This window comes from Bombina bombina, chromosome 4 (assembly GCF_027579735.1).
Source record: "Bombina bombina isolate aBomBom1 chromosome 4, aBomBom1.pri, whole genome shotgun sequence".
NCBI classification, from domain to species: Eukaryota; Metazoa; Chordata; class Amphibia; order Anura; family Bombinatoridae; genus Bombina; species Bombina bombina.
Window position 1 is genome coordinate 372542583 of NC_069502.1, and position 26412 is coordinate 372568994.

A 26412-nucleotide genomic window follows, 5' to 3' on the forward strand; every position below is an offset into this window, starting at 1 on the left:
TTGTCACCCAAGAATACAGGATAGGGTTCAGAACTCATCAGCCCAGGGGCAGATTCCTCCTGTCAAACCTGTCTTCCAGACCAGAAAATAGAGAAGCCTTTCTAGAATGTGTGAGGGATCTCTCTTCTCTCTGAGTTATCGTACCAGTACCCCCAGCTGAAAGGGTTCTAGGGTACTATTCAAACCTTTCTGTGGTCCCAAAGAAGGAGGGCACGTTCTGCCCGATTCTAGACCTAAAATGTTTAAACAAGTTTCTGGCTGTTCCATCGTTCAAAATGGAAATGATCAGATCTATCCTGCCTATAGTTCAAGAGGGTCAGTTCATGACGACAATAGACTTGAAGGATGCCTACCTTCATGTGCCAATCCACAGGGGTCACTTCAGGTTCCTGAGATTTGCGTTTCTGAACCAACATTTCCACTTTGTGGCCCTTCCCTTTGGTCTGACGATGGCCTGATAGTCTTCACAAAGGTTCTGGGGGCACTGCTTGCAGTAGCCATATCCAGAGGCATTGCTGTGGTGCCCTATCTGGACGATATCCTAGTCCAGGCGCCGTCATTCAGTCTCACAGAGGATCACTCAAGGGCTCTTCTTCTTTTGCTCCAGTTTCACGGTTGAAAGATAAACTCAGGAAAGAACTCCCTAATTCCCAGTAACATGGTGGAGTTCCTGGGAACGATAATAGATTCTATATCCATGAGGATATTTCTCACAGATCAGCGATGCAGGAAGATTGCGTCCACTTGTCTTGCCCTTTAGTACTACTCCAGTCCCTCTGTGGCGCAGAGTATGGAGGTGATTGGGCTCATGGTATCCAGCATCAATGTCATTCCATTCGCCAGGTTTCATCTCAGACCTCTTCAGTTGTGCATGTTGTGACAGTGGAATGGCGATCATACAGATCTATCCCAACAGATTTCTCTGGACGATCGGACGAGGGACTCCCTCTCTTGGTGGATCCTTCCAGAACAACTGTCCAAAGGGACATCCTTCCTGAGACCGTCCTGGGAGATTGTGACCACGGACACGAGTCTGGCAGGATGGGGAGCTGTTTGGGGTGCCAGGATAGTACAGGGAGTCTCTCCTCCCAATCAATATTCTGGAACTTAGAGCGATCTACAATGCTCTGAAGGCGTGGCCTCTTCTAAGGTCATTCAGCTTCATCAGATTCCAGACAGAAAACATTACCTCATGGCTTACATCGACCATCAGGGGGGGACGAGAAGCTCCCTAGCGATGATGGAGGTTTCTCGGATATTGGAATTGGCAGAGTCTCACGGCTGCTCGCTCTCAGCAATCCACATTCCGAGTTTGGACAACTGGGAAGTGGATTTTCTCAGCAGACAATCCTTCCATCTGGGGGAATGGTCTCTCCACCCAGAGGTGTTTTCGGAGATTTGTCACGAATGGGGGACTCCGGAGATAGATCTTATTGCATCCAGACTCAATTGCAAGCTACCCAGATACGGGTCGCTGTCCAGGGATCCCCAGGCAGAGCTGATAGATGCCTTGGCAGTACCTTGGGGCTTCAGCCTAGTTTACATTTTTCCACCGTTTCCACTTCTTCTTCGTGTAGTGGCCCGCATCAAGCAAGAGCAAGCTTCGGCTATTCTGATTGCTCTGTAGTGGCCGCAGAGGACGTGGTCCACGGATCTGTTGGGGATGTCATTGTCTCCTCCATGGAGGTTACCTTGTCGCAGGGATCTGTTGGTACAGGGTCCCTTTCAAAATCAAAATCTAGATTCTCTGAGGCTGACTGCGTGGAGATTGAACGCTTAATCTTGGCCAAGAGAGTTTTTTTCTGAGAGAGTGATTGATACTCTTGTTCAGGCCAGGAAGCCGGTCACTCGTCGCATCTATCATAAGGTGTGGATGACTTATTTGTCCTGGTATGAGAAGCAGAGATATCCTTGGCAAAAGTTAAGGAATCCAGGATTCTATCCTTTCTCCAGGATGGACTGGAGAAGGGGCTTGCCGTCAGTTCCTTGAAGGGACAGATTTCAGCGTTATCTGTTCTGTTACACAAGAGGCTCGCTGAACTTCCTGATATTCAGTATTTTGTTCAGGCCTTGTCTAGAATCAGGCCTGTTTTTAGACAGTCTGCTCCTCCTTGGAGCTTGAACTTGGTTCTGAAGGTGTTGCAGAGGGTTCCATTTGAACCTATGCACTCTGTGGACATTAAGATTCTTTCTTGGAAGGTTTTTTTTCTGTTAGCTTTTGCATCGGCACGCAGAGTATCTGAGTTGGCGGCCTTGCAATGTGAGCCCCCTTATCTGGTTTTTCATGCGGATAAGGCTGTTCTTCGTACTGGTCTGGTATTTCTTCCCAAGGTTGTGTCTAACCATAACATCAATCAGGAAATCGTTGTTTCTTCTTTGTCTCGTAACCCCTCTTCTCCTAAGGAGAGCTTACTTCATAATTTGGTTGTGGTTCGTGCTTTAAAGTTCTATCTTCAGGCTACAAAGGATTTCAGACAGACTACATCTCTTTTTGTGGTGTATTCGGGGAAGCGCAAGGGGCAGAAAGCCTCTGCAGCTTCTTTGTCCTTTTGGTTGAGGAGCATGATCTGCTTGGCTTATGAGATAGCGGGACATAAGCCTAATCAGAGGATCACAGCTTATTCTACTAGAGCCGTGGCTTCTTCATGGGCCTTCAAGAATGAGGCTTCTATGGAGCAGATTTGTAAGGCGGCTACCTTGTCCTCCTTTACATACCTTTACAAAATGTTACAGATTTGAAGTTTTTGCTTCGGCGGGAAGTAGTTTTTGGGAGAGAAGTTTTACAGGCTGTGGTGCCCTCAGATTAGGGTCCGCATTTTTGCCCTCCCGTTTTCATTTAGTGTCCTCTAGAGCTTGGGTATTTGTTCCCACAAGTAATGAATGAAGCCATGGACTCTCCTCCCCCTTTAGATGGAAAACATAAATTATGCTTACATTTAAATTTAATTTCCATCGTGGGGAGGAGAGTCCACGGCTCCCGCCCATTGCTTCGGTGGGCGGACCTAAATTTAGTTTGTTCTTCTGGCACCATTTATACCCTGATATTTCTCCTACTGTTCATTGTTCCCTCTGCAGAATGACTGGCGAATGAGGGAAGTGGGGGAGGTATTTAAGCCTTTGGCTAGGGTGTCTTTGCCTCCTCTTGGTGGCCAGGTTCTTATTTCCCACAATAGTATTAAAAAACAGGATGGAGTGAGTGCACCTGAAAGAGATTACTAAATAGTGTAAAAAAGTGAACTAATTGTTTTTGTAAAAAGATATGTTTGATAGTGTAAAAATTAATTATAAAAATAGTGCTCTATAACCCTTCTGTGTGATAAAAGTTCCTCCAAACAGTTATCGATGTAAAGGGTAATAAGAACAAGTGAAGGGGAGCTAATTTAAGTGTTTAAAAAGTAATCTAATAATGTGCAATTGGGTATATGAACAGAGTGTCAATCCTAATAATGTATAAATAGTTACTCAGTTGTATAACGATATATATATTCTTAGAATAAAAGGATCTATATAAATAATAAACTGAAATCTGGGGTATTATACAAGATATCAAAATTTATACATAAAAATTACTAAATAAGCAGATTAGAGAAAATCGTTAAGTAATTATCTGTACAAATAAATACATATGTATCGCACTGCAGTGGATAAAATAAAGATAAAAATCAGGTTAAAAATAAGAGAGTCAATGGTAAAATCGGCTGATTGTCAAAAGACTGATTTTAAAAGTGCCTATAAAATTACACCTTTTGTAAAGTACCTTAGGAAGTAGTGGTTCTCAATACTACTTAATATGTGGTAGATTCCGTTAAAAATAGTAGTGTAGGTTTTTTGCCTTTAGAACAAACTGGTAGTGTAGAATTGCTATTAGTAATAGCTATGAGTCCTGGAAGTTTTTTTGTGGGTTGCGGTGTCCCAATACTATCAATCAGTATGGACTGCGGTTTGTTTTCAGGTCTCTGGTTTCAGATAGAAGAAGGTCTCCTTAGCTGTGGGTCCTGGAAGTTTTCTTGGATTGCGGTGTCATAATACTATCACTCAGTATGGACAGGTAGAGGAGAAACTCTCTATGTTCCGATGGCAACTTAGCTCTGTTGCAAGGTACAAATCTCCTTAGGCTGTGATGTCAAATGGACTCTGTTGCAAGATGCAAGAATGTGAGAATCAGCAATGTCCAGTCTTAGGTTCTTGCTGGATACTTGAGGTCGTAACCTGCTGAAAGGGTCCGGGTATATTGTGTAGCGGCAGTTTGATTCTAAAGAACCGTTTGGCTGCGAAATGGATTCAAAGTTAAAAGAACCGGCTTTTTCCAAAGGGACCGGCTTTTTCAAATTGACCAGCATTTTATCAAAATACCGTCTTAGTTTGGAGTAGGGTATATGCCGGTCCGTGTGATCCTTAGAATAGTGTTAAGAGTGTGGGCAGCTCTACGCGTTTCGGCCGTAGCCTTTATCAAGATCTGCTGATTGCTGATTCTCACATTCCTGCATCTTGCAACAGAGTCCATTTGACATCACAGCCTAAGGAGATTTGTACCTTGCAACAGAGCTAAGTTGCCATCGGAACATAAAGAGTTTCTCCTCTACCTGTGAACCTAAGTCCATACTGAGTGATAGTATTGGGACACCGCAATCCAAGAAAACTTCCAGGACCCACAGCTAAGGAGACCTTCTTCTATCTGAAACCAGAGACCTGAAAACAAACCGCAGTCCATACTGATTGATAGTATTGGGACACCGCAACCCACAAAAAAACTTCCAGGACTCATAGCTATTACTAATAGCAATTCTACACTACCAGTTTGTTCTAAAGGCAAAAAACCTACACTACTGTTTTCAGCGGATTCTACCACATATTAAGTAGTATTGAGAACCACTACTTCCTAATGTACTTTACAAAAGGTGTAATTTTATAGTCACTTTTAAAATCAGTCTTTTGACAATCAGCCGATTTTACCATTGACTCTCATATTTTTAACCTGATTTTTATCTTTATTTTATCCACTGCAGTGCGATACATATGTATTTATTTGTACAGATATTTACTTAACGATTTTCTCTTATCTGCTTATTTAGTAATTTTTATGTACAATATATGAATTAAAACCTTATGAGCTTGAAACTATTTCTTATTTCAATTTGTATACAGTACAATTTATACAAACGTTATACATTTTGATATCTTGTATAATACCCCAGATTTCAGTTTATTATTTATATAGATCCTTTTATTCTAAGAATATATATCGTTATACAACTGAGTAACTATTTATACATTATTAGGATTGACACTCTGTTCATATACCCAATTGCACATTATTAAATTACTTTTTAAACACTTAAATTAGCTCCCCTTCACTTGTTCTTATTTCCCACAAGTAATGAATTAAGCTGTGGACTCTCCTCCCCACGATGGAAATGAAATTATCAGGTAAGCATAATTTATATTTTATGTGTGTGTGTGTGTATATATATGTGTATGTGTATATATATATATATATATATATATATATATATATATATGTGTATATATGTATATGTATGTGTGTGTGTGTGTATATTTTCAGTGTGTGCAATATCTGTACATTATTTTATATCTAATTTGCCATAATTTAATGTTTTATCAGTGTTGTGGAGCAGAGAAGAGAGACTTGCAAAAGGCGCTCAGACAGCTCAGACACTGATTATGAAAGACTTGCTGGCTTACAACATTGTTTGTGGATAAGTAATTGTTAAAAGGTTTAGTTTATGGAAAATATTAGCCAGCTGAAACCAATACATGCTGTATGCTTGGTTTTAAGATATTTTTTTTTCCTGTCAGAAAACTCACAAATCATCTTTTTGTGGGGAGAGTTTTCCCTTTGTTTGTTCACTTTAAAAAAAAGAACTAATAGAAAACATTAACTATTCTTTATTGTATTGTCAAAGAATATGTTTAGCCTTTTTTATTATATAAAGCAAATTATTGCAGCATTATACAGTAAAACAATACAGATGTTAAGAAGTATAAATTGCATGATTATCATGTACACGATCTCCAGGATGTGTTACCATAACAATAGGTCTTTAAAGGAACATTGTGCTTATGAAAGAGCAGCAATTAAACAAGTTATGAATTTAATTTAAAAAGATTAAAACTGTTTAAACGTAATTGAAACTTTAAGGAAATGCATGACTGTTTCATCTAATACTGCAGTATTGATGCTTATTGGTTGATAGGGACAACTCACACAAACCCTGATAAAAGATAATTAGTACAGGTGACCCTTGGTTTACAACGGTTCAGTTTGCACCGTTTCAGAATAACAACCTTTTTTTCAGTCATGTGACTGCTATTGAAAAGCATTAAGAAGCAGTGCATTGATTAAAATAGCCAGTAGGTGGAGCTGTCCGCTTGTGTTGCAGCAAAGATATGCAAACCAAGCAAGCTAAAATGAATCAGTATAGATCTTCCTGTCTATAAATCAGTCCAGATTGGAATGTATAGAAAGAATTGTTTGCAGAAAAATGCAAGTAAAGTGTGTGTTGTGTGATTATTTTATTAGGTTTATAATGCTGTTTAGCAAATGTTTTTGTTCATTTAACTTAGTTTAATTATATATTCTGTGTTGTGTGATTATTTTATTAGGTTTATAATGCTGTTTAGCATTTAAAGTCTTCATTTCAAAGCTTTAAAAATAATGTATTAGGTGTTACTTATGACAATTTTGAGAGGGGCCTAGGACCTAACTCCCTCACTTCCCATGGACTTACATTATAAACTGGGTTTTAATTTTGAACGGTTTCGATTTACAACCATTCCTTCTGGAACCTAACTCCGGCATAAACTGAGGGCTTCCTGTATATTGATTAAGTTTAGGAATATCCATTGTACCTAAAATAAGTAAAACAATAATAATACTGTGATACATTTATTCTAAATATCAAAGGAAAAAAATATAAACTACATGTTCTAAAATTAGCGAGGCTCTATATTTATGTGTTTAACCTCACAAAGAGATTAAAAAGATAGTTAAAGAACGGCTAGGAAGACACAGAGCATTTGTAGTCGCACAATCCAGCTATGTGATTGCTGCTGCTACTGATTGGGCATTTAATATTGTTTTTTAAAATAAATTATTACAGGGAAATAATAGCAATGCTCCCAATGCTGAGTTGTTAAAGGGACTGTATAGTCAAAACTAAACTTTCATGATTTAAATAGGGCATGTCATTTTTATTTATTTATTTATTTATTTATTTATTTATTTTAAATATTTTTATTGAGGTTATGAGGATTATACAATAGAAAATGAGACATCATAAAACACAAATTACAAGAAGACAGAAACTCTTACAGGTAACCTTTTACAAGAGTAGAGTAGCACAGTGGTTTTTTTATGAACCAGTATTTGAAACCTCTTTTTTATATTATTTCAACATTTGATTCCTCTTGACTGAGAAGGTCACTTTTGGATCTATGGAAACTAATGAAATCTATAGGGAGGAAATTAGCTTCTGGGAGGATGGTCACTTATGGACCTTAGTGTTGGAAGGTGGGGGGAAGGGATATTCAGCAGGCAAAAGCTGCTCTGTATGAAGGTAGGAAAGGGGAAATAGGAAATAGGGGCCTTAATATAATACTCAGCATTAGGGGCAGGATGGAGTAATTTTAAACAGAACTCTATAAAATAGGGCTAGTAAACTCTAATAGCGATATCTAGATAGATGGATAATAAGTAGGTCTAAGAGGGGATCCATGGGGTATCGAGGCAAGTAAATTAGTATATCTCTAACAGAGAGGGTATCTTTCTTTAAAGTAGTGCTTAATATGGAAATTGGCAATTATAGGGACTCACAAAGAGATCATCATCAGGGTGCATCGCTACAAACCAATGTCTTGAACCTCTAATTTTATCAATTCTGATATGCACATTTCCAAGAGCTTAGCTATTTGTATTGCAAGTGGGTGATACAAAGTGTGTGGTAAGTATGATAGGGAGTGAGGTATGTTAGTACATTAAAGTCTTGGGGAGTATGTTGTCTAGTTTGGTATGGGGGAACTTGCAGGGAAGGGCTCTTCTAATGAAGGGGGGGGGCATGGACTCATTTAGGATAAATTAAAACACATATTGGGCCATGGTAGTCCTTAATTAGATGCTAAAATCAGGTGGCTATGGGAAAGCATATGGATCAAAATATGATAGGGGCTTTAGAATGGAGCATGAATATATTTACCTGTAAGGAACAGTATCATGTAAGATAGATGTCCAGATCAGAGGTCACTGCATTAGCAAAATTATATACTGTCACACAGCACCTGCAGCCATAGGAAGTTTGGTCCCATAATATACCCCATAGGAAGCACAGGAGACATAGGAGAGCTAAGATGAATTTGGCAGATCGTAGTACACGGGGCCCTTGTTTCAAGCAGATCTAAATTCTTATGTGGATTAGCTGAATGGTTAGTCTGAGCCCTAGGACAACATACTATAACCTCTCTCGTGAAATGTAGGGAACAAGTGGAATGAAGGGCTACAAAAAAAAATGTCTCCAGAGTTTCTAAAGATGTATCAGAGATGTGATGCGAGTGTGCATGGGTTAAAAAAACTGTCAACTTTCAGGGGTTAACCCTTAATTTTGTGCATAGTATGTATAACTAAGCCTTTTCTGGGTCTAACCCACGCCAGAGCGACCCAGGTCTGAGCCGCAATACAGGGAGTGCAGAATTATTAGGCAAATTAGTATTTTGACCACATCATCCTCTTAATGCATGTTGTCTTACTCCAAGCTTTATAGGCTCGAAAGCCTACTACCAATTAAGCATATTAGGTGATGTGCATCTCTGTAATGAGAAGGGGTGTGGTCTAATGACATCAACACCCTATATCAGGTGTGCATAATTATTAGGCAACTTCCTTTCCTTTGGCAAAATGGGTCAAAAGAAGGACTTGACAGGCTCAAAAAAGTCAAAAATAGTGAGATATCTTGCAGAGGGATGCAGCACTCTTAAAATTGCAAAGCTTCTGAAGCGTGATCATCGAACAATCAAGCATTTCATTCAAAATAGTCAACAGGGTCGCAAGAAGCGTGTGGAAAAACCAAGGCGCAAAATAACTGCCCATGATCTGAGAAAAGTCAAGCGTGCAGCTGCCAAGATGCCACTTGCCACCAGTTTGGCCATATTTCAGAGCTGCAACATCACTGGAGTGCCCAAAAGCACAAGGTGTGCAATACTCAGAGACATGGCCAAGGTAAGAAAGGCTGAAAGACGACCACCACTGAACAAGACACACAAGCTGAAACGTCAAGACTGGGCCAAGAAAAAACTCAAGACTGATTTTTCTAAGGTTTTATGGACTGATGAAATGAGAGTGAGTCTTGATGGGCCAGATGGATGGGCCCGTGGCTGGATTGGTAAAGGGCAGAGAGCTCCAGTCTGACTCAGACGCCAGCAAGGTGGAGGTGGAGTACTGGTTTGGGCTGGTATCATCAAAGATGAGCTTGTGGGGCCTTTTCGGGTTGAGGATGGAGTCAAGCTCAACTCCCAGTCCTACTGCCAGTTTCTGGAAGACACCTTCTTCAAGCAGTGGTACAGGAAGAAGTCTGCATCCTTCAAGAAAAACATGATTTTCATGCAGGACAATGCTCCATCACACGCGTCCAAGTACTCCACAGCGTGGCTGGCAAGAAAGGGTATAAAAGAAGAAAATCTAATGACATGGCCTCCTTGTTCACCTGATCTGAACCCCATTGAGAACCTGTGGTCCATCATCAAATGTGAGATTTACAAGGAGGGAAAACAGTACACCTCTCTGAACAGTGTCTGGGAGGCTGTGGTTGCTGCTGCACGCAATGTTGATGGTGAACAGATCAAAACACTGACAGAATCCATGGATGGAAGGCTTTTGAGTGTCCTTGCAAAGAAAGGTGGCTATATTGGTCACTGATTTGTTTTTGTTTTGTTTTTGAATGTCAGAAATGTATATTTGTGAATGTTGAGATGTTATATTGGTTTCACTGGTAAAAATAAATAATTGAAATGAGTATATATTTGTTTTTTGTTAAGTTGCCTAATAATTATGCACAGTAATAGTCACCTGCACACACAGATATCCCCCTAAAATAGCTATAACTAAAAACTAACTAAAAACTACTTCCAAAACTATTCAGCTTTGATATTAATGAGTTTTTTGGGTTAATTGAGAACATGGTTGTTGTTCAATAATAAAATTAATCCTCAAAAATACAACTTGCCTAATAATTCTGCACTCCCTGTAGTGTATGTCCCACTCTTTGTCGATTCTTGTGCCAAGAGCCATAAATACCTGGGAGCGTTCTATCTTGATCTTGTCTAGTGAGACAAATAACAAAGTCTTTCATCTCCTGCAAAGTCTCAGGGGCAGTGTAATCCTGAAGAAATCCCAGGTGACCCGAACAGGAGCCGGCCGCTTCCCCCGACCAAGACACCAAAGATGGGAAGGAGATTATCATTTCCCCGATTGGGGTTGAAGTAGAGAGAGGTGGTTGAGGGTAAAACATACCGTGTCTGAGAGCAAAATGGCGCCCAACGTCCCGGGACTCTGTGAGGCTATATCAGAGTGGAGCACATGGGCCGCTATGGACGCCTCTAAAGTATGTGCACAAAGTCCTATTGCAGTATCGTCCAGAGTCTGTACAAATTCATCTGGTCGACTGGAGGAGCTCTGATCGTCAGGTAGGTGATGCGTGGCTGGGTTAGGGGTAGCATACTTAGCTTGTAGAGATCGGGCGCCATCTTGCATATGGGCCTCCAAGATGCATGCTTTGAGTCCGGTATACCCAATGTCCATCCTCCGACCCAAATCAAGGAGCAGAGTTTCTATGTTGCATTGTGGATCATCCATCCTGCAGGTTAGTATGTAAATAGGCCCGTTACACCCGGATGACCGGGGGGGGGGGGTTAGAGGTTGATTTATAGGCCGTCTCCTTATCTAAATCTGCATGTAAAGTAGAAGTCCAAGATGCGTAAATATTTAAAAGTAGAATTCTCTGTCTGAGGAAATTCTCCAGTTACACACTCGGGTTGTCCAACGTATAGCTTGAGAAGGCTAAAGGAGATAATGCAGGATCAAATGCGGAGAACGGACAAAAAATTGTTACTGGCTAGTTCAGGTCCTGGGTAGTAGCATAAGTTCATATAAGTTCAGTTCAGGATTACCAGGTAATAAGTAGCAAATTGCTGTAGTTAAAGGATGAGATAATAGCCGTATAGCCTGTAAAACTTAAAGATTAGATGAATAGTCCCAGGAGCTTCATGAAAAGCGACCAATCATGGCCTCTTCCTAGTCACGCCCCCCAGGGCATGTCATTTTAAACAACTTTTCCAATTTACTTTTATCTTCAAATGTGCTTTGTTCTTTTGGCATTCTTAGTTGAAAGCTAAACGTAGGTAGATTCATATGCTAATTTCTAAGCCCTTGAAGGCCGCCTCTTGTCTAAATGCATTTGAAAGCTTTTCACAGAGGGCGTTAGTTCATGTGTGCCATATAGATAATAGATAATTTTGTGCTCACGCCCATGGGGTTACTTATGAGAAGGCACTTATTAAATAAAATGCAAGTCTGTCAAAAGAACTGAAATAAGGGGGCAGTCTGCAGAGGCTTAGATACAAGGTAATCACAGAGTAATAGTTCTTTTAGATTATATTTTGTGTTTCACTGATACCAAAAAAATAATATTTTTTTTAATATAGTGGTTGACAAATTCAAGTGATTACATTATTCCAGTTATTCTGTGCATCTACCCTGTTTATTGTTGGATTGAAAGTCTGACAATATTAAAAGATACCGGTAAAAAAAGCATTACACATTATAATACCCTGGCTCTTTCATGATAAAATACACTGCCTAGCAGGTCTAGATGCTGACATTTTCCCATTTAGTTAAGGGGTTGAAAGACCCTTATGGGTTTTAGATGATTGTTTTAAAACTGTTTGATTGAGGAGAATGAAAGTCCATTAGCATTGGTATTTATCCCCTACCTAACATGTTTACTGAATAGGGTGATAGCTGCTCTAAAGGAGCCCCAATACCCTAATTAACTCATATACCACATCCACAAAACAACCCAAGTCAAAGAGGGAATGACCCTTTTTAACTGAGGGATCTCAGTAGGTAGCATATGGTTGCCATAGGAATATTTCTCCTCTGCCTACTAGGTGACTTTTAGGGTGCTGTGGTACATAATAATGACCCTTGTACCCCAATATAAACACTACAATTAAAGCAAGTGACTCTTTAAAGAGTATATAACCCCCTTTCAGTTGAGCAGCTAACAGTCAGAATTCAACACCTTATAGAACTCTATGCATATGGGGTTGGGGGGGGGCTCTCTCTTGCCCTTTCCCTAAACACATAGAGGTATATTAGAACCCTTATCCTCCTCTTAAAACAAGTGGTCCTGTGCCTGTCCAGCTACCTGGTGATTGTCATAGCAATATCAAATACTTTACAGTATGCAATTCTGGGTCTCTGCAGACTCTAAAGTAGGGGTGGGCAATTACCGGCCCTCCAGATGTTATGGACTACATCTTCCATGATGCTTTGCCTGCATTATGGCTGAAAGAGCATTATGGGAGATGTAGTCCATAACATCTGGAGGGGCTGATAGTTGCCCACCCCTACTCTAAAGAATCCCCTATGAATTTCCTTAAAATACAAATATATTATGAGGCAAACCCTTATGTAAATGTGCAGATTCCCATCATTCATTTAAGGGTTTCAACCATTTTATTGCTTTCACCTGATTGTCATAGCAGTAACAAACATCTTGCAACAATGAGTAGCCTTATTTTACGGTGCTTTAGATCTTTGTTTCTCTAAGCAAATATGTATTTTAGGTATCCAAATAAATGGAAGATCTGAGTAAATGTAAAGGTAACTCAGTATAAGCAGCGAGATTTGCATGAATCTTCAGGGTAAAATAAATTGTATTCAGGATTGTGCAGGGAACAGAGTAATCTTGGGAAATTTAGAAGAGGAATAAAAAGGGTGAATAGCTAACAACACTTAAGAGCTCAAGGAAAAATATATTACCGTATTGTTCCGAGTATAGGCCGCTCCTGATTATAGGCCGCACCCTTAAAGTTTGGTGCCATTTTAAAGAAATTAAATTTTTAACACATTACTGCCTTTCATACACATTACTTCCTCCTCTTAACCCACTCAGCCTCCTTCCCTCACACAGTGCCCACTACTCACCCTATTAACTACCTACCTCACACAAGCCTCCCCTCAGCCCTCCACACCCTCTTAGCCCCCTTCTTCCTCAAACAGCCCCCTCACAACATTTCCTGTTACAGTATCTCTCACGCTGTGTCAATGGTGATATTCTCTTTAGTGACCGGTTAACAGGCAAATGTGCCCAGATAGCCCAGCTATTTCAAGGTAACAACTGTGTAACAGGTCCTGTTCTCTTACCTTCCCCCTTAACGGTTCATCATCACACACAACGATTAGGGAAAACAGGATAAGTGACAGTTGTCCCTCTAGCTGCTAGCTGTACCTCCAACAGGCTCTCACCAGCATCACTTTCTCTAGGGACCTCTGCGGTTAATGTCTCAGAGTTGTCAGACCCGCTGTGATATCACTGACTCTCCGGTCGGCAAACACTCCCACAGTATAGCTCCCAAACCACAATGAAAGTAGGGGGAGTCCACTCCCAAGCGTTGAGCTGGCGTGGTGGCTCAGATTCCGGCTGTGTCCCAGATCTGGGCTCTTGCTCTCCTGCTTAAACTCGCTGCTCCTGAGTGCAGCTTTGAGTGTGGGGTCATGCAGATTGTCACTGCAGGAGCTTCAGCTGTTGGCGGCGGCCAGCGGTGTCTCCAGGAAGCCCAGTGTAACAGTCCGACTCTGATGACATCATCAAACTGCTGCAATTGATTGTGGTTGTCATGGATACCATGTCAACGCTGTTAGAGAGAGTGGGTCATAACCGGCAACAGTAGCGATCCAGTACTGATGTTATTGCAGATCCGTGAGGCACAAATTCTCCCTGAAACAAAAACAGCGCTTCTGTCCAACACAGACAATTCAAGGTACTTACCTATACCAGTATTTTTATGGTATTTTGTGCAACATCCCGATTATAGGCCGCATCCCTAGTTTAACCCCTTAATGACCGGACCATTTTTCAATTTTCTTACCCTTAATGACAATGGCTATTTTTACATTTCTGCAGTGTTTGTGTTTAGCTGTAATTTCCCTCTTACTCATTTACTGTACCCACACATATTATATACCGTTTTTCTCGCCATTAAATGGACTTTCTAGGGATACCATTATTTTCATCATATCTTATAATTTCCTATAAAAAAAATATAAAATATGAGGAAAAAATTGAAAAAAACACACTTTTTCTAACTTTGACCCCCAAAATCTGTTACACATCTACAATCACCAAAAAACACCTATGCTAAATAGTTTCTAAATTTTGTCCTGAGTTTAGAAATACCCAATGTTTACATGTTCTTTACTTTTTTTGCAAGTTATAGGGCCATAAATACAAGTAGCACTTTGCTATTTCCAAACAACTTTTTTTCAAAATTAGCGCTAGTTACATTGGAACCCTGATATCTGTCAGGAATACCTGAATATCCCTTGACATATATATATATTTTTTTAGAAGACAACCCAAAGTATTGATCTAGGCCCATTTTGGTATATTTCATGCCACCATTTCACCGCCAAATGTCATCAAATAAAAAAAAAAGTTCACTTTTTCACAAATTTTGTCACAAACTTTAGGTTTCCCACTGAAATTATTTACAAACAGCTTCTGCAATTAAGGCACAAATGGTTGTAAATGCTTCTTTGGGATCCCCTTTGTTCAGAAATAGCAGACTTATATGGCTTTGGGGTTGCTTTTTGGTAAGTAGAAGGCCGCTAAATGCTGCTGCGCACCACACGTAAATTATGCCCAGCAGTTAAGGGGTTAAATTAGGTAGCTTGTAGGGAGCTTGCAGGGTTAATTTTAGCTTTAGGGTAGAGATCAGCCTCCCACCTGACACATCCCACCCCCTGATCCCTCCCAAACAGTTCTCTTCCCTCCCCCACCCCACAATTGTCCCCGCCATCTTAAGTACTGGCAGAAAGTCTGCCAGTACTAAATAAAAGGAGTTTTTCTTTTTTTTAATAAAAAAAAATAAAATGTTTTAGCTGTGATGGACTCCTGCCTTAGCCCCAACCTCCATGATCCCCCCCCCCAGCTCTCTAACCCTCTCCCCTACCTAATTGCCGCCATCTTGGGTACTGGCAGCTGTCTGCCAGTACCCAATTTGCCCCCCAAAAAAGTGTTTTTTTTTATCTTTTATTGCCATTTTAAATTTTTCTGTAGTGTAGCAGCCCCCCACAATACCCCCACCCCCGCCCCCCTCCCAGATCCTTATATATTTATTTTTTCCCCCCTCTTCCCTCCTCATTGGTGTCAGTGTGGGTAGCTAATCGCGCGCGCGCACGCGCATGCGCGCCCCCCGCACGCTCCCGGCACCCGGCGTGCACATTGCACTTACAGGAGCCGGATGCCGGGTAGCGATGGGCCGCCCACCCGCCTCCCTGTTGCGCTCCCACCCACCAACGAACCGGCACCATCGCTACCGGTGCAGAGAGGGCCACAGAGTGGCTCTCTCTGCATCGGAGTCTTCTGAAAGGGTATTGCAGGATGCCTCCATATGGAGGCATCACTGCAATACCCTGAGAGCTGCTGGAAGCGATTGCGATCGCTTCCATCACTCTCTTAGACAACTGACGTACCAGGTACGTCTATTGTCATTAACTGTAAGTTAATGCATGACGTACCTGGTACGTCAGTTGTCATTAAGGGGTTAAAGACTTACATTTGGGGAAAAAAGTGCGGCCTATACTCGGGACAATACGGTATTAGTTAAATAATGGTAGATGCATTAAAGCTAGTTGCTGGTATGTCACTAGTTATAGTGGCCTCAACCTGTGCATGCTCCTGAGTCTAACTACCTGCTTCTTTTAAAGAAAGGATACCAAGAGAACAAGGTAAATTTAATAACTAAAGTAGAAATTGCACACTTTACCTGAATCATGGGAGAAAGATGTAGATTCCCTTTAAAGGTATAATTCATGATTAGCTGATTTACAAATGTATTTTAAGATTGTCACTCCTGTTTTGTGAGAGACCCATAGAATAAAATGGCTGTCATATGTATACACCAAGATGCAATTAGATTTTTGGGACTGTAACAGAACAATGTTTTACCATCTATGCAGTGAATATAAAGCGATGTGAATATAGGTAATCATCAGTTGCGCTTACTATGGATAAATACTAAGAACGTAAAGGGGCATGGTAGCTGAAATGTAAGGGCCATTATAGTAAAAAACAAACAAACTGCATGTTCTAATTTGTTACCTAGTTATAGTAAATGTACCTCAAGGGACCGCAGAGCACTGCAGATGATCCAATCAGCAGCGCTTGTCACACAGCTGAGCCAGGTGACTAGCGCTGCTGATATGATCAGTTTCCGTTTGGGACCAGTGCAAATTGGAGCATGTCATTTTTCAACTATAATGACCTTTTAAGCTTTTTAGGATTATTCTTTTATGATGCATATAGATTGCACAGTTTACACTTTACATCAGAGCATACTGAGGTATACTCAAGAGCATGCACATTTCTTGAGCACTATATGAGAGCTGCATTTGCAACAGTGTTTGTGTCAGTTATACACCACACACTTTTAAGCCTTTCCTGACCCTTTAAAAGCACTGTTAACATAGTAGTTTTAACCGTAAAGGGACATAAACCCCCTTTTTTCTTTCATGAGTCAGATAAAACATACAATTTTAAACAACTTTCCAATGTAATTTTCTTTGTTTACTGCTATCCTTTGTCGAAAAGTCAGGAAGGTAAGTTCAGGAGTGTGCACGTGTCTGCAGTACTATATGGCTGCAGTTTTGCAACAATGTTATATACCTATCTAGATGTCTCTTCAACAAAGAATAACATGAGAAAGAGAAATAAATTTCATAATACAAGTAAATTGGAAACTTTTTAAAAAAAATTGCATTCTCTATCTCAATCTTTGAAAGAAAAACTTGGGGTTTCATGTCCCTTCAAACGATATTCCAATAAAGTATTACTCACATAAACATAGCTGTAAATATTTTGAATTCACTTTTAACAGGTAACTTAGATGTGACATGTTGACTGCTGATTGACCTCGCTGATTGCTGATTAACCTGACTGGCTTGCTGACTGCTGATTGAGCTTGCTGGCTTGCATGAGGACATTCAGTATAAGCCTGAAATAGTATTGTATTAATAAAGGAAGTCTCATAATAAAATCTAACTAGGTACATTCTTGCTCGACATCTGAATAAATGTACAATTGGAAATGCATTTATTTTTGCCTGGGTATTTACTTTTTATGTACACATCCTTATTTTTATTGGATTTGGTGAAGTTTGAAAATATACATATAAATATTTATTTTCCAGCTCATTGGTTGAATATGTCAAATGTTGTCTTAAAAAATCTTATACATTTAAATGTGTTCCTGAATTATGGTTGATTTCTACAGTTTGTGATTTTTGGGCTCTTAGTGACCTCTGCTGGTTAAAAGAGTTAGCATCATGACTAGAAATTTACGTTCACTGTGGTACAGAATTTGGATTTTAAAGGATGTGGAAAGCAGACAATTTGTATCATGCATTTTAAAAAAAAAATCCTTAAATGAAAATAGAATAAAAACTCTAAGGGGCCAAATGATCATTGTCTAGCGGACATGTGACGGTGTAGGAAATAAATCGCCCCATAAGAGAAGGGGAGCCCCTAAGAGAAGGGCTTTTACATAATTTTTGTATTTTTTTCTATAATTGTACTTGTGTGGATTTGGTAAATATATAAAATAAAATTGTTAAAAATAAAATTGTTGACGCTATGAGTTTTGTTCTTGGGGTTTGCATTTTATACTTTTTAAACAGGTCATTGGCAGCTATGTAAAGTCAGACAAATATGGTTGAGATCACCCATCTGTATCACTATGTAATCACACTGCTTGTAAATTAATAAGATATGTCCCCAGTCTACTCAGTACCCTGCTCCCTAGGGTTGGGTATCACATTGGAGGAGACCTTTACAATATGAGTTTTTCATTTTTTTTTTCTTTTATACTTTTTTGGAGCCAGATATAAGTTACATAAAATTAGATTTTTGAATTGCCATATCTACAAACCCAGGGAAATTGAGCAGGTTAAGCAGTTTTTAGATCATTACAAGATAATTTATATAATATGTATAGCACATTAAGTGTTTAGTGTTAAGCTTAGATAAGCTTAGGGCCTGATATTCAAAGTCTCTCCGACATTGAAAGAAATCTTGCAAAATCTTTGGGATTTTTTTTATACCTTGTATATTATAATCTATGAGTCTCTGTTACACATAAAGAACACTACATAGCAACATAAACATGTTTCAAGTTAAAATTTGTTTTTCTAAAGGTTTTGAAACAGGTCCTTAATGTTTTTTACAGGGGCCAAGTCGAGCGGGAACGCATGGGAACGGAGTTCCTGCACTATTTTTGCAGGAGAAACTAAGTTCCCCCTGGACAGAGAACAGAAATGCTTCAGTAAACACTGCTGGTGGGAGGAGCTGGAGCACAGTCTGGTTAGAGAGATAGTGAGATCCTCTAGTAATGGGCAGTAACACTTTCTACAATACACTAAATGCAAGCCTGTCCATGGTCCTGCTGTGTGATCACCCTGCAATGTGTGTAACACATGGTGCTTACATTTCTGTGTGGCTTGCTCTGGGGTTATTTAGCTCCCCTCAGCAGAAATAGGACTGTTGCACCTTAAGTAGGTGAGACTCTGTGATAGAGGAGGAGTCTCAGGCCCAAAGGCAACCATTTAACCCTTCATTGGTTTTAATTTGCTTTCATTAACCAAAGTGTATAGATTATATACATATAAATACAGTGTATGTGTGTGTGTATAAAACAATATTAATAATAAGGTGGGGTGGAAGTCTTTAGTGAGTTCCCACACTTTTTCTTGTAGGACTTGACCCCTGTTTTTTTTAAACTGAAAGATAATCTGCACAATACGTTTAGCACATTAAAAGTGTATAGTGTAATCCTTTGGAAAGTGGCTGGCTGGGGATTGACACCACCCCTGTCTGATTTTGATACGTTGTTTTTAACCAATTCAATTTAAGGAGCCACTGTATGAGAAGCCTACCTATGGGTTAACTTCACATCTTAGATTATGGCTTTTGCCGAAACGTGGCAGCTGGTTTCCTCTCACAGGGGACTCACGTGCTACCAGTTTGGTTGTATCTTAAATGCCATTTTTTTTACTTTTTTACTATGTTTAATGTCTAAATAAAGTTCATCTTTTAATCTACAGATCCAGTGCTCCTCGTTCCTCTATTCGTGTGCTGGCTGGGGATTGCCACATTGTAATTTCCAGATTCCCAAGACTGTAAATCTGCAGTTCATGCCAATTCTGTCTAGTGTAGTCAATTCAGAATGACAACAGGGGTTGCTTGGTGTGGTCTTCAATAGTTTAATAGTTACTGTTATTCAAATACTTGCTGCACAAATACCTGTGTGTAGCCATGCTTATTTTAGTGGACTTTGCCAACTTGAAACTGCTACATACTGACTTCTTGTTGCTTAAATACTTGTGTGGGAATCTGCTTATTTTACTGGATTGTATGAATTGGAATCTGTTGCTGCCTGAGCACTTGTGTATACTGGATTGTACCTATTGTAAATTATTCTTTAACCTAGTTTTGCTTCAATACCTGTGAATCAGCCTGTCGGTTTATCAGACTGTACTTAATGGAAACTGCTAAAGTTTTACTACATGTATGTTTAAGTACCTGTTCTTTACACTGTTTTACTTGCTCTTAACAATCTGCAACAATTTTCTCCAGCCTTACATTATCTCATGTTTCAGCTTTGTTTGCCATTTTCTGGGCAGCATTAATATAATCTGAGTGCTGTTTCTTCTTATGGTTTTGCCTACAGGTATCCATACACCAGCTAAAGTATCTTTCATTATATGTGGTACAGGAATTGTTCACCTTATTTTTTTATGTATTATTATTATTATTTTGGTCTAGCCTTTTTCACTGTCTAAGCATGAGCATTGCTGAAATGTGTGTCTGTCAAGCAGTTTTCAGCAAGGATGCGAGGCAACTAAATGACATATAAACATCCCACATTCCTGGTGATCATTCCTTGTTTTCAGATTAAAGGGACAGTCAACACCAGAATTTTTGTTGTTTAAAAAGAAAGATAATCCTTTTATTACCCATTCCCCAGTTTTGCATATCCAACCCAGTTATAAAAATACATGTTTTACCTCTGTAATTATCTTGTATCTAAGCCTCTGCTGCCCCCTTATTTCAGTTCTTTTGACAGACATGCAGTTTAGCCAATCAGTGCTCACTCCTAGGTCACTTTACGTGCATGAGCTCAATGTTATCTATATTAAACACGTGAACTAATGCCCTCTAGTGGTCAAAATGTATTCAGATTAGAGGCAGTCTTCAAGGTCTAAGAAATTAGCATATGAACCTCCTAGGTTTAGCTTTCAACTAAGAATACCAAAAGAACAAAGCAAAATTGGTGATAAAAGTAAATTGGGAAGTTATTTAAAATGGCATGCCCTATTTAAATCATGAAAGTTTTTTTTGGACTTGACTGTCCCTTTAATAGTGTTAAACAAAGGACCAATGTCAGAGCCTTCCCTTTGTCTAGTATTACATTTTATGATGTTACACCGTTTGGCTACCTTCCAAAGCTGCTGTGATTTTGAGACACAGATCATTTTTACAAGGGATAGTACAAAGTGATATCGTGCTTAGATAAAATCTCTTGTAAGTTAAATTAGACTAAATAACAGACAGATGATATAAAACTTTCATGCTACATAATTTGATTACCTTTTTGAAAAGGATTGTGATTGACCCCATGTAAGTAACCTCTGCAAAGGGATTTAACACATAGTTAAAGTCAGATCCAGAGCAACAATGTACTACTGGGAGCTAGCTGAAAACATCTGTTGAGCCAACGACAAGTAACAAATTTGTGTAGCCATCATTTAAAGAAAACAAAGTTTACTAAAAATTCAGTTTACTCTAATGTCCCTTTTAAATATAGTTTCTATTTCATGTTTATATCTACTACACACACACACACACATTTGTATCTTTTTTTTTAATTTTTTTGAAGCAGGTAATATCTGTTGAATGTTAAAAAATCTGTAGAATGTTAAAAAATTGTCTCTGGGTCACGAAACAAAAGAAAAGTCACTAAAATTGACAAATGGTATATTGTGCATGCCAGTTGCTGTGATAAAGCCAATATGGTAACATTAAATATTTTGTGCTACTGGGAACGGTAGGTCTGAGAAAGCTCTGAAACACACGTACACTAGGATAGGATTTTACTGACACTACTGAAATGCAGGGCTGGATTTGTCATTTGCTCCCTTTATGTGTCCTCTCTCAGATGTGGCTTCTGTTTGACTAATCAAATTATGTTTATTTCATTTAATTGTGGTCTAAACTTGAGGATTTACTACTTGCTCAATTAGTAATATGCAAAAGTGAGAAGTGCTTAAAGGGACAGTCTAGTCCAAAATAAACTTTTATGATTCAGATAGGACATGTAATTTTAAACAACTTTCCAATGTAGTTTTATCACCAATTTTGCTTTGTTTGCTTGGTATTCTTAGTTGAAAGCTAAACCTTGGTAGGCTCATATGCTGATTTCTTAGACCTTGAAGGCTGCCTCTTATCTTAATGCATTAAGACCGTTTTTCACCACTAGATGGCATTAGTTCATGTGTGTCATATAGATAACATTGAGCACACGCACGTGAAGTTACCTAGGAGCCAGAACTAATTGGCTAAAATGCAAGTCTGACAAAAGAACTGAAATAAGGGGGCAGTCTGCAGAGGCTTAGATACAAGGTAATCACAGAGATAAAAAGTGTATTAATATAACCATGTTGGTTATGCAAAACTGGGGAATGGGTAATAAAGGGATTATCTATCTAACAATTGTGGCGTAGACTGTCCCTTTAAAGTGATGTCAAATTTTCATTGTAATGAAAGTAGAGTATAAATCTGTGAACTTTTTATGTGGTATTTCACTCATCAATCGTTCTATTAAATTTGCGGTTTATAACAGTACTGATTGCCCGACCGCGTACCTACTTTAAATGTATTGTTTCTTCTCAAGGTGATGTTTGCACCGCTGAACCAAAGGCCGATCTAGTAGTAATCTAGTAGTAATGCTTTGAAATAAAGTTGCATTGTTGCCTACGTATAGAGCAGGTTCCACCTGCTCTCTATGTCACTACACAACAGAAAGGGAAAAGGAACGGGGCGGAGAATAGAAGGGAAGACCATCACATTTTAAACACGTATAATTTACCGTCACATTATGGGTAATGTCTGCAAATGTGTGTTAGAAATGGCTTTTGTTATAGTTTATAGCTGCAAAGAATAATAGTTGTTAAAAAGTATTTGTGATGTCTCCTCTTTCATCTTGTTGCAGATTATGAAACTGAGGTAAAGAAAGCCCAAGATGTTCTTTTGGGGATTGATAAATTAATGGTAAGTTTTCTGAATGTCTGCATCAGTCATATTTTAATTGTTAAAAAATTAGTAAATGTACAGTAATATCTTAAAAAGAACACAAGAAGGGTAGCTCTGTATAGTATTGATCATAGGTGGCTGATTCCACATTATCCGCCTAACATTATCTGCATGTCTGTTTATTTGTCTGTCTGTCTTTCTATCATATATAATAACATTTAAAAAATCACAAGATGTCATTAATAATTTCAAATTACTAACACTCTAATTCATATTAGTATTTGTCTGCATAAAATTAACCTTTATCATGATTAGTTAAATGTAAATATGTTTTTTTTCAACCTAGGAAAAAGTTGTTGCTTTTTAATTAGAAAACTTAAAATAATTATAATCGATTTAGATTTAAAGGGACACTGAACCCAAATTTTTTCTTTTGTGATTCAGATAGAGTATGAAATTTTAAGCAACTTTCTAGTTTACTCCTATTATCAAATTTTCTTCATTCTCTTGGTATCTTTTTATTTGAAATGCAAGAATGTAAGTTTAGATGCCGGCCCATTTTTGGTGAACAACCTTGTTTGTCCTTGCTGATTGGTGGATAAATTCATCCACCAATAAAAAAGTGCTGTCCAGAGTTCTAAACAAAAAAAAAGCTTAGATACCTTCTTTTTCAAATAAAGATAACAAGAGAACGAAGAAAAATTTATAATAGGAGTAAATTAGAAAGTTGCTTAAAATTGCATGCTCTACCTGAATCACGAAATAAAAAATTGGGTTCAGTGTCACTTTAATATTGTTGTAAGGATTTTAATACAATAGTACTATTTCTTAGGGAGAAAAATGTGTAAGATAACAATAGCCTGTAAAGGAAGTTTCCAGCAACAATGTCAATTTTCTTTCGAAGATGGAGAATAGAGAGTCGATAAACGAAAACTTATAGGGTATAAAATGGCAGTACATGACTAAGAATACTCATAACGTGGGGGGAAAAAAACTCATGAAATCTTATTGCTCTTCCTGATTCTGTTACACTCCCATTATCCAAGGACGGTAATTTTCTATTTTATTCAGCACTATCTGAATCAATAGGGTACTCTGAGGTTTCCCTGCCACCGATATGTGCCCTGATGCTCTTCAGCCCAGGCGTATGTACACCGCAGACAGAATATAGGTGCAGGAAATGCGCCTGTGTTGTGGGCATGAACTAAAGTATAAACCCACCAGTACTTCCACACTCCTTTTATCGACACACATTAAAGGGACATGAAACCCAAAATTATTTTGTGATTCAGACAGACCATAACATTATTAAAAAGTTTCCAATTTACTTCTATTATTTCAAATTGACTTTGTTCTCATAGTATTATTTGTTGAAGAGACATCTAGATAGGAAGAGTACACTTATCTGGAGCAGTACATGACAGAAAACAGTGCTGCCACCTAGTGTTCTTGCAAATGTATAGCATGGTTATAAAACTTCTGCTCTATATTGCTCCAGTCATGTGCATGCTCTTACACCTCCCTATCTGCTTTACAACAAAGGATACAAAGAGGAAAAAGTCAAATTGATAACAGCAGTAAATTGGATTTTTTTAATTTATTTTTTTTATTTTAGACTCATATTTGGGTGTTATGTTCCGTGAAGTAAAAATGAATCCTTAAAGAATGCACTGTTATATACAGCTTCTTTGTAAGCCCCACCCACTTCATGTCACTTAGTTGTTAGCCTCCATTGATGGGGTTTTCTGGTTTCTAAAGGGCACTTGTTCGCTAACTGGATCCTGAAAATGGCTGCAGTCAGTTTGATTCGGCTCTTTTGGATTTTTACATAACTAGTAAGCAGTGTGGGAATGGCAAAAAAAAGGGGTTTAGTTTCTGACTTAAAGGAATACAAAAACCCTTTTTTTTAACTTTCTAATTCACTACTGTTATCACATTTGGTTCATACCCTTGGTATCCTTTGTAGAATGGGCAGCAATGTACTACTGGGAGCTAGCTGAACACGTCAGGTGATAGAATGGCAAGAGCCATATATGTGCAGCCACCAATCAGCAGCTAGCTCTCAGTATTGCATTGCTGATCCTATCAACAAAGAATACCAAGAGATCAAAGCTAATTAGATAATACAATTAAATTGGAAAGCTGTTTAAAAGCTGTTCATGAAAGTTTAATTTTGACTGTGCCTTTAAATATAAAAAACTCTGAGGTTTATTTTATTATTTAATGTACATTTTCAAATGAAACTCTATGCACCCTCATGAATGGAAAACTACATCTCCTCAGGATTACTTTATTGGGCAGCACCAGAATCAAATTTTGTCTGGAAAGTTTATTTTTATATTAGAATTACCTATATATATATATATATTTAATAATAACCCAAAATGTAAATGATTTATTCACACAGAAACTTCTATACAGGCAGCAATCAATTTCTATTCGTTTTTGTAAATTTGAGCTGTGACTATTACTTTCTTTAAATACCCATTTAAAAAGCAATTAATATGGTCAATAAAAAATCTACAAGCTTAGTAAAGCCATATTATTAAGAACAATCTGCATTTCTTAATAGCAATATCTTACAACTTTTAAGCAAAAAACTCAAGCTACTTAAAGGCACATAAAATCAAAATAATAATAAATAAAAGCAAAAAAAATTCAAATTTACTTCTGTTATCAGATTTACCTCATTCTCTTGGTTATTCTTTCTTGAAAAGCAGGTGTGTGGGGGTGTGCATGTGACTGGAGCAGTATATGTTAGCAGTTTTATAACTGTTGTACATATGCAAGAACATTAGGTGACAGCAGTGTTTCATGTACTGCTACAGAAAAGTGCACACTACCTATCTAGATATCTCTTCAACAAAGACGAGGGCAAAGTAAATTTGATAATAGAAGTCAATTGGAAACTTTTTTTTAAATTGTATCCTCTGTCTCAATCACAACTGAAAGATACCAAAGGGTAAATATGAAATAATCTGTTCAGCAATAATGCAGACATCCCAACCTGCAAAAACTCATTTCAGGGAGGGGGCTTCACCCGCTACTGCTTCGCTGCCCCCCCCCCCCCCCCAGATATATATTGGACACCTTAAAACCCTAAATAAGATAGACTTATCATTAAAGTAGCTTCCCACTAAAGTCACATTAAAAAAGTTGCTTTATTGCACAACCACATACAACAAACCTATTTTCCAGTGATCGTACGCTTTTTGAATGCTCAAATAATTTAGAATACAAAGTTTTATTAAGTGCAGTAAATAAGGTAGTATTTGTGTTTTATTTTATTAGAATCATTGGGGGCTTTTTGGTTACTGATGCATGCTTTGAGGGTTCTATAACGTCCCAGCAACTAAAGGCATTCCTTAAAGAAACACTTTTCCAGATTTGGGCCACATTGGATCATGGTACTTGGAGTTTCAGGGAGATTGCACTCCATTTGCTGGCATCAGGGAGCCGCTATTACACTCAGGGAGACTCCCTGAACTTCAGGGAGAGTTGGGATGTCTGGCAATTTAGGCTGTAGCTGTGGCCAAAATACATTACTGAGCAGCTTTGAAAAGCAGCACTTTTGTTCTCTGCAAGAGGTTTTAAAAGTACATAATTACTTCAAATTTCCAGGGAATGACAAAGCTGAGACATCCATTTTATACCAGATTGCATCCCAGAGTTGTAAGCATTAGACACATTGGGCTTATATGGGAAAATTAGTTTTGCCATAAACTTTGACTGCATTAGTATGCACCCATAACACACACAAATGCACACGTTATACAAACAGTATGCAAACAGACATATTATAAAGTATTGTGTGA

At 38.5% G+C, this 26412-nt stretch overlaps 1 protein-coding gene across 1 annotated transcript in view; it reads left to right on the forward strand.

Annotated features, from left to right (window-relative positions):
- The window catches only part of FNDC3B (fibronectin type III domain containing 3B), a 546318-nt gene that overhangs the window by 302850 nt on the left and 217056 nt on the right, over nt 1-26412 (forward strand). The window contains exon 7 of the mRNA XM_053710139.1: nt 22557-22615. Coding sequence (XP_053566114.1) covers nt 22557-22615 — 59 coding nt within the window. The remainder of the gene's footprint in view (nt 1-22556; nt 22616-26412) is intronic.